The sequence below is a fragment of the Tursiops truncatus genome, chromosome 18 (genome assembly GCF_011762595.2).
Source record: "Tursiops truncatus isolate mTurTru1 chromosome 18, mTurTru1.mat.Y, whole genome shotgun sequence".
Lineage (NCBI taxonomy): Eukaryota > Metazoa > Chordata > Mammalia > Artiodactyla > Delphinidae > Tursiops > Tursiops truncatus.
The window spans coordinates 26,215,594-26,229,548 of record NC_047051.1 but is presented as its reverse complement, the minus strand read 5'-3'; the positions used below and the strand labels follow the sequence as shown (position 1 = coordinate 26,229,548).

At 37.3% G+C, this 13,955-nt stretch overlaps 1 protein-coding gene across 1 annotated transcript; it reads left to right on the top strand.

The window, feature by feature from the left end:
* The first annotated feature begins 11,938 nt into the window (after positions 1–11,938).
* On the top strand, positions 11,939–13,729 carry LOC101332615 (heterogeneous nuclear ribonucleoprotein K). The gene is given in 4 exon segments (XM_019936412.3): positions 11,939–12,146; positions 12,149–12,390; positions 12,392–12,437; positions 12,440–13,729. Coding segments are annotated over 4 exon segments (1,347 nt in total). The 5' UTR covers positions 11,939–12,049; the 3' UTR covers positions 13,402–13,729.
* Positions 13,730–13,955: the final 226 nt, after the last annotated feature.

The following is a 13,955-nucleotide window of genomic DNA, read 5'->3' as shown; positions in this document are numbered from 1 at the left end:
GAAGTTCTGGGAAGTACTTCTTGGTATGAGCCCTTCCAGAGTCCACCATTAGCCCCACCAAAGAGCCTGGGTAGGCTCCAGTGTTGGGTCGCCTCAGGCCAAACCACCAACTGGGAGGGAACCCAGCCCAACCCATCAGCAGACAAGTGAATTAAAATCTTCCTGAGCTCTGCCCACCAGAACAACAGCCAGCTCTACCCACCACCAATGCCTCCCATCAGGAAACTTGCACAAGCCTCTTAGATAGCCTCATCCAACAGAGGGCAGAAAACAGAAGCAAGAACTACAATCTTACAGCCTGTGGAACAAAAAACACATTCACAGAAAGATAGACAAGATGAAAAGGCAGAAGGCTATGTACTAGATGAAGAAACAAGATAAAACCCCAGAAAATAAATAAATAAATAAATGAAGTGGAGATAGGCAAGCTTCCAGAAAAAGAATTCAAAATAATGATAATGAAGATGATCTGGGCCTCAGAAAAAGAATGGAGGCAAAGATCGAGAAGATGCAAGAAAGGATTAACAAAGACCTAGAAGAATTAAAGAACAAACAAACAGAGATGAACAATACAATAACTGAAATGAAAAATACACTAGAAGGAATCAATAACAGAATAACTGAGGCAGAAGAACGGATAAGTGACCTGGAAGACAGAATGGCGGAATTCACTGCTGCGGTACAGAATAAAGAAAAAATAATGAAAAGAAATGAAGACAGCCTAAGAGATCTCTGGGACAACATTAAACACACCAACATTCTCATTATAGGGGTCCCAGAAGGAGAAGAGACAGAGAAAGGACCAAAGAAAATATTTGAAGAGATTATAGTCAAAAACTTCCCTAATCTGGGAAAGGAAATAGCCACCCTAGTCCAGGAAGCACAGAGAGTCCCATACCGGAAAAACCCAAGGAGAAACATGCCAAGACACATAGTAATCAAATTGGCAAAAATTAAAGAAAAAGAAAAATTTTTGAAAGTAGCAAGGACAAAAGGACAAATAACATACAAGGGAACTCCCATAAGGTTAACAGTTGACTTCTCAGCAGAAACTCTACAAGCCAGAAGGGAGTGGCATGACATATTTAAAGTGATGAAAGGGAAGAACCTACAACCAAGATTACTCTACCCAACAAGGATTTCATTCAGATTCAACAAAGAAATCAAAAGCTTTACAGACAAGCAAAAGCTAAAAGAATTCAGCACTACCAAACCAGCTCTACAACAAAAGCTAAAGGAAGTTCTCAAAGTGGGAAAATAAAAGGGAAGAAAAGGACCTACAAAAACAAACCCATAACAATTAAGAAAATAATAATAGGAACATACATATCGATAATTACCTTAAACGTGAATGGATTAAATGCTCCAACCAAAAGACACAGGCTCGCTGAATGGATACAAAAACAAGATGCATATATATGCTGTCTACAAGAGACCCACTTCAGACCTAGGGACACATAAAGGCTGAAAGTGAGGGGATGGAAAAAGATATTCTACGCAAATGGAAATCAAAAGAGAGCAGGAGTAGCAATACTCATATCAGATAACATAGACTTTAAAATAAAGAATGCTACACAAGACAAGGAAGGACAGTACATAATGATCAAGGGATCAATCCAAGAAGAAGATATAACAATTATAAATATATATGCACCCAACATAAGAGCACCTCAATACATAAGGCAACTGCTAACAGCTCTACAAGAGGAAATTGGGCTTCCCTGGTGACGCAGCGGTTGAGAGTCCACCTGCTGATGCAGGGGACACGGGTTCGTGCCCGGTCCGGGAGGATCCCACATGCCGCGGAGCAGCTGGGCCCGTGAGCCATGGCCGCTGAGCCTGCTCGTCTGGAACCTGTGCTCCGCAATGGGAGAGGCCACAACAGTGAGAGGCCCGCATACCGAAAAAAAAAAAAAAAAGAGGAAATTGATAGTAACACAATAATAGTGGGGGACTTTTACACCTCACTTACACAAATGGACAGATCATCCAAACAGAAAATTAATAAGGAAACACAAGCTATAAATGACACAATAGACCAGATAGATTTAATTGATATTTATAGGACATTCCATCCAAAAACAGCAGATTACACTTTGTTCTCAAGTGTGCACGGAACATTCTCCAGGATAGAACACATGTTGGGTCACAAATCAAGCCTCAGTAAATTTCAGAAAATTGAAATCACATGAAGCATCTTTTCTGACCACAATGTTATGAGATTAGAAATGAATTACAGGGGAAAAAACATAAAAAAATGCAAACACATGGAGGCTAAACAATACGTTACTAAATAACCAAGAGATCACTGAAGAAATCAAAGAAGAAATAAAAAATAATACCTAGATACAAATGACAATGAAAACACGACGATCCAAAACCTACGGGATGCAGCAAAAGCATTTCTAAGACTGAAGTTTATACCAATGCAATCCTAACTCAAGAAACAAGAAAAATCTCAAATAAACAATCTAAATTTACACCTGAAAGAACTAGAGAAAGAAGAACAAACAAAACCCCAAGTTATTAAAAGGAAAGAAATCATAAAGATCAGAGCAGAAATAAATGAAATAGAAACAAAGAAAACAATTGCAAAGATCAAAATAATGAAATGCTGGTTCCTTGAAAAGACAAACAAAATTGATAAACCATTATGCAGACTCATCAAGAAAAAGACACAGAGGACTCAAATCAATAAAATTAGAAATGAAAAAGGAGGAGTTACAACAGACATGGCATGAATACAAAGCATCCTAAGAGACTACTACAAGCAACGCTATGCCAATAAAATGGACAACTTGGAAGAAATGGACAAATCCTTAGAAAGGTACAACCTTCCAAGACTGAACCAGGAAGAAATAGAAAATATGAACAGACCAATCACAAGTAATGAAATTGAAGCTGTGATTAAAAATCTTCCAACAAACAAAAGTCCAGGACCAGATGGCTTCACAGGTGAATTCTATCAAACTTTTAGAGAAGAGCTAACACCCATCCTCTCAAACTCTTCCAAAAAATTGCAGAGGAAGGAACACTCCCAAATTCGTTCTAAAAACCAGACAATGATACTAAGAATAAAATAAAATACAAAATAAAATTACAAACCAATAACACTGATGAATATAGAGGCAAAAATCCTCAACAGTATACCAGCAAACAGAATCCAACAACACACTAAAAGGATCATACACCATCATCAAGGTGGATTTATCCCAGGGATGCAAGGATTCTTCAACATACACAAATCAATCAATGTGATAAACTATATCAAAAAATTGAAGAAGAAAAACCATATGATCATCTCAATAGATGCAGAAAAAGCTTTTGACAAAGTTCAACACCCATTTATGATAAAAACTCTCTAGAAAGTGGGCATAGAGGGAACCTATGTCAACTTAATAAAGGCCATATATGACAAACCCACAGCAAACATCATTCCCAATGGTGAAAAACTGAAAGCATTTCCTCTAAGGTCAGGAACAAGACAAGGAAGTCCACTCTCACCACTATTATGCAACATAGTTTTGGAAGTCCTAGCCATGGTAATCAGAGGAGAAAAAGAAATAAAAGGAATACAAATTGGAAAAGAAGAAGTAAAACTGTCACTGTTTGCAGATGACATGATACTATACATAGAAAATCCTAAAGATGCCACCAGAAAACTACTAGAGCTAATCAATGAATTCAATAGAGTTGCAGGAATCAAAATTAATGCACAGAAATCTCTTGCATTCCTATACACTAACGATGAAAAATCTGAAAGAGAAATTAAGGAAACACTCCCATTTACCATTGCAACAAAAGGAATAAAATACCTAGGAAGAAACCTACCTAGGGAGACAAAAAACCTGTATGCAGAAAAGTATAAGACACTGTTGAAAGAAATTAAAGATGATACCAACAGATGGAGAGATATACCATGTTATTGGATTGGAAGAATCAATATTGTGAAAATGACTATACATACCCAAAGCAATCTACAAATTCAATGCAATCCCTATCAAATTATCAATGACATTTTTTACAGAACTAAAACAAAAAAATCTTAAAATTTGTATGGAGACGCAAAAGACCCCAAGTAGCCAAAGCATTCTTGAGGCAAAAAAACAGAGCTGGAGGAGTCAGACTCCCTGACTTCAGACTATACTACAAAGCTACAGTAATCAAGATATGATACTGGCACAAAAACAGAAATATAGATCAATGGAACAGGATAGAAAGCCCAGAGATAAACCCACGCACCTATGGGCAACTAATCTGTGAAAAAGGAGGCAAAGATATACAATGGAGAAAAGACAGTCTCTTCAATAAGTGGTGCTGGGAAATTGGACAGCTACATGTAAAAGAATGAAATTAGGACACTCCCTAACACCATACACAAAAATAAACTCTAAATGGATTCGAGACCTAACTATAAGGTCAGACACCATAAAACACTTAGAGGAAAACATAAGAAGAACACTTTTTGACATAAATCACAGCAAGATCCTTTCTGACCCACCTCCTAGAGTAATGGAAATAAAAACAAAAATAAACAAATGGGACCTAATGAAACTTCAAAGCTTTTGCACTGCAAAGGAAACGATAAACAAGACCAAAAGACAACCCTCAGAATGGGAGAAAATATTTGCAAATGAAGCAACTGACAAAGGCTTAATCTCCAAAATTTACAAGCAGCTCATGCAGCTCAATAACAAAAAAACAAACAACCCAATCCAAAAATGGGCAGAAGACCTAAATAGACATTTCTCCAAAGAAGATATACAGACTGCCAACAAACACATGAAAGAATGCTCAACATCATTAATCATTAGAGAAATGCAAATCAAAACTACAATGAGATATCATCTCACACCAGTCAGAATGGCCATCATCAAAAAATCTAGAAACAATAAATGCTGGAGAGGGTGTGGAGAAAAGGGAACACTCTTGCACTGCTGGTGGGAATGTGAATTGGTTCAGCCACTATGGAGAACAGTATGGAGGTTCCTTAAAAAACTACACATAGAACTACCATATGACCCAGCAATCCCACTACTGGGCATATACCCTGAGAAAACCAAAATTCAAAAAGAGTCATGTACCAAAATGTTCATTACAGCTCTATTTACAATAGCCCGGAGATGGAAACAACCTATGTGCCCATCATTGGATGAATGGATAAAGAAGATGTGGCACATATATACAATGGAATATTACTCAGCCATAAAAATAAATGAAATTGAGCTATTTATAATGAGGTGGATAGACCTAGAGTCTGTCATACAGAGTGAAGTAAGTCAGAAAGAAAAAGACAAATACTGTATGCTAACACATATATATATGGAATTTAAGAAAAAAAATATGTCATGAAGAACCTAGGGATAAGACTGGAATAAAGACACAGACCTACTGGAGAACAGACTTGAGGATATGGGGAGGGGGAAGGGTGAGCTGTGACAGGGCGAGAGAGAGTCATGGACATATACACACTAACAAACGTAAGGTAGATAGCTAGTGGGAAGCAGCCACATGGCACAGGGATATCGGCTCGGTGCTTTGTGACCGCCTGGAGGGGTGGGATAGGGAGGGTGGGAGGGAGGGAGACGCAAGATGGAAGAGATATGGGAACATATGTATATGTATAACTGATTCACTTTGTTATAAAGCAGAAACTAACACACCATTGTAAAGCAATTATACCCCAAAAAAGATGTTAAAGAAAAAAAACACAATAGTTTCAAACAGTATCAAATTTATAGGGATAAATCTGACAAAGATGTACAAAACTTATGTAGTGAAAACTACAAAACATTCCTCAGAGAAATCAAAGAACACACTTTAAAATAGAGAGATAAACCATGTTCATGGATCAGAAGATTAATTATGGTTATTATTTTTCCCCATTTGATCTATAGATTCAATGCAATCTCAATCAAAATTGAGCAGCCTCTTCTTCAGGAATTGACATGCTGATTCTAAAACTCATATGTAATGATAAAGGACTTGAAATAGCCAAATCATCTTTGAAGGAGAGAATAACAAAATTCTGTGAAAAAGAACAGGTTTTTCAAAGATGTTTCAATGAAGAAAAGATAGTCTTTCCAACAAATGTGGGTGAAACAATTGGATAATCATATGCCAAAAAAAAAAAAAAAGGAAAAAGAACTTTGATCTATACAAAAATTAACCGTCAAACTGTGTCATATGCCTGATTGTAAAACCTAAAGCTGTAAAATGTCCAATAGAGCAAATAGCAGGAAATTTTTGAGACTTTTTGTTAAGCAAAGTTTTCTTTCAACATCAAAAGCACAATCCATAAAATTAGAAAATAATAAAATTAATAATTTGATTTCTCTAAATTAAGAAGTTTCTCTCTTTGAAAGGCACTGCCAAGAAAAAGAAAAGATAAACCACAGACTGGCAGAAAATATTTGCAAACACATATGTGATGAAGGACTAGTAATCGCAAACTCAATAATATTTAAAAAATCTATAAAAATAAACAAAAGCAAAAGATTTGAATAGATACTTTGTAAGGAGAATATACAGATAATAATAAATACATGAAAAAATTCCTAACATCACTGCAGCACCAAGCCATATTGGAATCTGAAACAGAAGGAAAAGTCAGTAATATTAATGCTGTCTTTATTTAAATTTTTGATACTGTGTTCACTATGGGTATTTTTCAGTATTTTTCTATTTTTTAAATATTATTTATTTTGATTACTGAGTTTCTTGGCATCCCCTCAAATTTTGTGCCCAGGATGAGTGTCTCACTCATTTTATCATATTATTGACTCTGCTTCATATCATTAGTAATTAATAAAAGGAAATTAAAATCATCATAAAATACACTTATACACCTATTAGAATGTCTAAGATTAAAATACGATTGATCATTCCTAGTGTTGGTGAGGATGTGGAATCCCGGAAACTCTCATACACTGGAGGTGGGAATGTAAATAGTACAACCACTTTGAAAAGCATACTCCTACCATATGACAAAGTCATTCCACTCTTAGATATTTATGCAAGAGAAATGAAAGCATATCTCCACAGAAAGGCTTGTACACAAATGTTAATAGCTTTATTTGTAATAGCCAAAAACTAGAAACAATCCAAATGTGCATTAATGGTTAAAACAGATTAACACGTTATAGTGTATTCATACCATGGAATACTAATCAGCAATAAAAAGGAATGAGCTACTGATAGATGCAAAAACATGGATAAGCCTCAAAATAATTATGCTTTATGAAAGAAACCAGAAAAAAAGAGAGTGCCTACTATATGATACCGTTTACATAAAATATTAGAAAATGCCAACTAGTTTATAGTGATAGAAACTAAAACAGTGATTTCCAGTGGCCAGGCAGGGGTAGTTACAGGGAGTAGAGGCAAGATGGGATTACATGGGGCACAAAGACATTTTGAGAGGGAATTATATAAGCACTATCTTGATTGTGGTAATGGTTTTACAGGCCAGTGCATCCGCCAAAACTTATGGAATTGGACATTTAAAATTTGTACAATTTACTGTAGGTCAATTATACTTCAATAATGCTGATTAAGAAATATATGGTTGTAAAAAAAGAAGTCATGTCAATCTATTACTTGATAGATATCACTTAAAAATGCCAAGGGAGGGGGCTTCCCTGGTGGCGCAGTGGTTGAGAGTCCGCCTGCTGATGCAGGGGACGCGGGTTCGTGCCCTGGTCTGGGAGGATCCCACATTCCGCGGAGCGGCTGGGTCCGTGGGCCATGGCTGCCGAGCCTGCGCGGCGGGAGCCTGTGCTCCGCAACGGGAGAGGCCACGGCAGTGAGAGGCCCGCGTACCGCAAACCCCCGCCCCCCCCAAAAAAATGCGAAGGGAAATGGCTGGAAGAATCCAGCATTTGTCCCTGGGGAGTACTGGAGTTCGAAGTCCAGGAAAAAAGACTGCTACTTTTTGTTATAAGCCTTTTATATCTTTTGATTTGAAAACTACATATAGTGCATTGTTTTGATAAAAATTAAAATCACTATTAAAAAGGGAAAAAGCAGGAGGAATTTTGATGAATGCAAAGGTTAAAAAAACACAGGAATGTCCATAATAATACTAATAAATAGTGGATAGCAGTGTGGAAAAGACGTTAAACTACATTATTTTATTCTCAGGGCCACTGATTATTGCCCCTGTTGCTTATCTGGAATTCTCTAGATGTTAAAGAAATATTATCCTTGTCTTCCCAAAAATAATATTTCCTGAAATATTAAGAAACTGCCACCATCTCTCCAAGAACTTACAATCTCTTGTTGGAAAGCCACGTTTTTATGCTTCCTGAGAGGTCCCTAAATATAAGAACTACTTTATCACTTTACTTCTTTAGATCACACATTTTCTTATATATTAGAAGACAGAAGGAATTTCACTATGGAGAAAAATGATAGTATGTTGTGATAACTATATAAGCCAGGTTCAGAACAGTCATTAGCAGTGACCTCTAAAACCTGGCTTGTCACCTTCATGTACCAGAGTGCCGTGTAATCAAGGGCAATTCATTTAGTTTCTTTGAGCCGTACTTTCTCAAATACAAAGTTAGGAAGCTAGACTATAGTAGTTCTCCAAATCTCCTGGCTCTAGATATATTTAGTTCTATGAAATGATGGCTAAATGCTGTATTTTATTGAACCGAAAATGCCATTGATTGTAAGATGTACTATTATTTAATAATATATCTTTAATAGTACATAATTATTTAATGATTTCTAGCAAGCATGCCTCTTACATATACTAAGGTATTAACATTTAAATATACAATTTCTATTTCTCTCATCATACTGATATCATACCTTCTCTCAAGAGTCAGCTATCTCTAATGGAAAATTTGCCACTTGATTCCTGCTTCCCAGTGGCCTCTGTTTTTGGTCTGGTCAGATGGATTTAATCATATCTTATTACTTGAATGGGTGTTGGTTCCCCTCAGGAGAAAATATGACCTGTCTCCTCCAAGAATTAGAAAAGCAAAGCGTTGCAGGGTCATTAGTACTATTATTGGGGAAGGGGAGGCGGTAAATAGGAAATAAATAGACATGGGTCCTCATGACTTTTACTGAAAATAGATAGGCAGGAAAAATACCCAGCTGATCAGTAAGAAAATATGTATTTACTTTTGCTTGGTCAAGCTTGGGAATGAGTACAGAAGCAAGCTAGCTCTGGGACCAATTTCTTTCTGCCCTTGCTGCCCTGCAAATGACATTCTTACCAGACCATTAAGAATACTGTTATAACTTCTAGTGAGACCACCTGCTAGGTCTCAGTAGTGGGACGATTACATCTATCGGAAATAATGACCCATAACTAGAATAAAACACATTAATAACATCACATTTACCCAACATAATGCATTTCACCATTTTATATTACAGAGACCAAGTTAATCAGTAAAAGCATTCCCAAAAAACGGGAGCAACTAACAGGCACAGAGTAGATAATGAATATAAAAGCAGAATGTGCAGGCTCGGTTTTTTCTTTTTTTTTTTCCTTTAAAACTGAGAAGATATATAATAGGCAGTAATAGTTGGAGCACTAGTTTGGGAATGGGTGATTCTACCTTCCGTCTGTGGGCTCATCTGCTAAAAGGCAGAGCAGAAATGACTTCCTCTGGACATAAGAGAAAACCTGAGGTTGTGAGGTTTGATGGAAAGAGCTCCAGATTAGGATTAGAAGAGCAGCTGTGCTGTTAATGAGCTGTGTGACCTTGAGCAACTCACTTCACCTCTCTGAGCTTCAATTTCTTATCTGCAAAATGAACAGCTTAGACTAGGTGATTTCTGAAATCCCCTCCAATTCTCATATCTTGTGATTTGAAGCAGAATGTCAACCTGACATGGGGATGCTGTGAAAAGTAATAAAAAGGCCTATAAAATTTTGGAGCTCCGTGATCTTCAGAACTGCAGGCAGAAAGGATCAGATTGCAATGGCATTTCAGAGACTGCTTTGACACGATGGATGGAGGCCCAGGTAAAACTCAGGAACTTTAGAGAATGCAGCATCAGGACCAAAATAACATAAGGCTGTGGTTCTTCGATTATTTTCTGTCTTGGGCAAATGCTTAGGTTGACTATAATTTATTTCAGGAATCTCAATACCTATAGCAACAGGAAAAAAACTAGTCATAAATAAGGCAGGTTAGACAAGATAAATAAACCCTAATTCTTAAGATATATAACACACCTAAAAGTTCAACCTTACAGTTCAGTCGTTTTAGAAGTTAAGGGAACATGAGAGTAGAAAATTAGTTAAATGTCTTAGAGTTTTCAAAGTCTCATAATTTTTGGCTTTTTTTTCCATGACTGAGCACTTTTGATTGAGAAAACACATTTCCTAACACCACCACATCATTTCCACGTGACTAGAAACAATCATAGGAAAATATTTATAATAAAACACGAAATAATGAAACATGAAGCTCCAAAAATCTTGAGACCAATGCCATGGTATGTATCTTACCTCCTACACCCTGGTTTGCAGATGCTCCATTCTTATGACTCTTGTCAGTATTTTGGAAGAAAAAAACCTACAGTGACCTTTTCATTTTAATCAAGACACAAAGTATCGAGTTGATTTTAGGGAAAAAGCAGAAGTGGGTACAGTACCTGCTGGCATTTTGCATGCAGAACCCCACTGACACCTGTACACCAAACCCTCTGGGACATGAAAACTCTAATCTTGCTACATAATGCTGTTCCATTTTAGCCTCACATTATTACTTGAATTGAATTTTAAATTAGTCTACTTACAGAACAAATTACCAAAAGTTTAATTTTCCTTTTCCACAAATCCCACTGCAAGTACCAGCCACCTGAAGCGAAGAGAGTTGTAGGTTTTGTCCAAATGCAGGTAAATATCAAAACCAACTAATTCTCTTGCAAAATAAATATGCAACCCATTTATACTAACAATCTTTGGTCAAGCCAGATTTTAGCCAAACATAATCAGAAATGGTCCTTTAGTCGAACTTTCTTCTTTTTACTCCTAAGTAAAATACAGAAAATAATGGAAAGGCTGTTAGCTTCTTGTAAGGAAGGCAAAAGTGATTGAAAAAAAAGATGTAAAAATTGATGATACCTGGCTGACATTATGTAAATAGACAATGGCTCTATCAATAAAAAGAAGCCTTAAGAAATGTGTTTCATGACAGAAATATATTAACCACTTTTCATCATCTGGAACCTTTGTAAATCAATAAGAGATATTTACTCTATCCTGCTGGGGTGGCTTTTTGTATTTCTAAGAGGATTTAATTCTGGTTGCCATAGTTATGACAGAGTTCTAGAATGAATTTTGTTTCATCATAATTGCTGCATGTTAGTATGTAAACAGCTGAACTCTACCTTCAACAGGCAGAACTCAATTGTGAATAAAGAAAATTCCTTATCATAAAGTGGTTGAACTAGAATTCAAAACATATCATTGAGCCCTTGCTCTCCTCAGAGAGTTAGCAAATACTTCTCAAACATTTTTAGTATAGTTATCTCTGAAAGACACATCAATAGTACAAGAAGAATGCAGAAGAAGATTTAAAATGTTTAAAGTGATGTGGAGATTTACAGAAGTTAAAATAATTTATTCTTGGTCTGTACCATAAGTCATAAGGAAAATTTTGACCTTGGGCTATTGATCTATCTTTTTACCAAATACCTGTCACTTCATGTAGATATTAAATTTGAAATGTGTTATTTCCCAGCCAATTCAATGCCAATTGGTTCAATATCAGTTTATCCACTAAAAAAAGAAAAAGAAAAACAATCCAGGGAAATTACTCTTAAGCCTGATATGTTTTAGCATTAATTTCAAAGGCTACAATGTAAGAGAAGGAAAAGGAAAACATGTATCCTCTTGTTACTTCTTTGAGGTGCAAATATCCAGAAAATATGAAATCAAAAAGAATTGGGGCCATCTCCTTTCGGATCTGGGCTACTGCAGCGCTAGGGTGTCAGTTGGTCCCGGCCAGAACACTTCAGTTCTTCCCTGCAAGGATATATTTAATAACTGATTGGTGTGTTCCTTTAATACAAGAAAATGGAAATGGAACAGCCAGAGGAAAACTTTCCCAACACCAAAACCAATGGCAAATTTGGTAAACGCCCTGCTGAAGATATGGAACAGGAGCACGCTTTTAAAGATCTAGAAACACTGATGAGATGGTTGAATTACACATTCTGCTTCAGAGTAAGAATGCTGGGGCAGTGATTGGAAAAGGAGGCAAGAATATTAAGGCTCTCCGTACAGACCACAATGCCACACTGAGTATCAGTGCTGATATTGAAACAATTGGAGAAATTCTGAAGAAAATCATCCCTACCTTGAAAGAGGGCCTGCAGTTGCCATCACCCACTGCAACCAGCCAGCTTCCGCTGGAAATCTGATGTTGTGGAATGCTTAAATTACCAACACTATAAAGGACGCGACTTTGCGAGTTGAGATTGTTGATTCATCAGAGTCTGGCTGGAGGAATTATTGGAGTCAAAGGTGCTAAAATCAAAGAACTTCGAGAGAACACTCAGACAACAATCAAGCTTTTCCAGGAATGTGGTCCTCAATCCGCTGACAGAGTGGTTCTTATTGGAGGAAAACCTGATAGGGTTGTAGAGTGCATGAAGATCATCCTTGATCTTATATCAGAGTCTCCCATCGAAGGACGTGCTCAGCCTTATGATCCCAGTTTTTATGACGAAACCTATGATTACTGTGGTTTTACAATGATGTTTGATAACTGCTGTGGACGTCCCATGGGATTTCCCATGCAGGGAAGAGGTGGTTTTGACAGAACGTCTCCTGGTCAGGGTGGGAGTCCCATGCTTCCATCCAGAAGAGATTGTGATGATAGGAGCCCTCGTCGAGGACCTCCTCCACCTCCTCCTGGACGAGGGGGCCGGGGTGGTGGCAGAGCTCAGAATCTTCCTCCTTCTCCACCACCACCACCTAGAGGAGGGGATCTAATGGCCTATGACAGAAGAGGAAGACCTGGAGACCATTATGATGGCATGGGTGGTTTCAGTGCTGATGAAACCTGCAACTCTGCAGTAGATACATGGAGCCCATCAGAGCCACAGATGGCTTATGAACCACAGAGTGGCTCTGGATATGATTATTCTTATGCAGGGGGTCATGGCTCATATGGTGATCTTGGTGGACCTATTATTACTACACAAGCAACTGCTCCCAAAGATCTGGCTCGATCTATTACTGGCAAAGGTGGTCAGCAGATTAAACAAATCCGTCATGAGTCAGGAGCATCGATCAAAATTGATGAGCCTTTAGAAGGGTCCAAAGATTGGATCATTACCATTACAGGAACACAGGGCCAGATACAGAATGCACAGGATTTGCTGCAGAACAGTGTGAAGCAATATTCTGGAAAGTTTTTCTAAGACTAGTGAAGAACTGAAGGAGTCCTGCATCTTTTTTTTTTTTTTTTATCTGCTTCTGTTTAAAAAGCCAACATTCCTCTGCTTCATAGGTGTTCTGCATTTGAGGTGTAGTGAAATCTTTGCTGTCACCGGATATAATGTTTCAGTTCCTTACAAACAAGGTTGGGGGTTGGGGGAGGGTATGCAGAAACTAACATTGAAATTTTGCAACAGCAGCAGAGTGAGTGAATTTTAATTTTTGCTCATTGTTGGTGGTTTAAAAAACAAATCCCCCCATGTAATTATTGCAAACACTTTGCTTTGTGGTCACTGTAATATTTTGGGGGAGGGTGGGACAGGGAGGAAAAGTAACGATAGTCCATATGTCCCTGGCATCTATTCGGAGCAGTGTGCAGAATGTAATGCTCTTTTGTAAGAAATGTTTTATGATTTTTAAAATAAATTTAGTGAACCTCAAAAAAAAAAAAAAGAATTGGATCCCACAAACAGGGAAAGAGGTGTTCTTATATGCCCTAAGAAAAACCCAAACACAATTTTCATAGACAAAAGCCCAA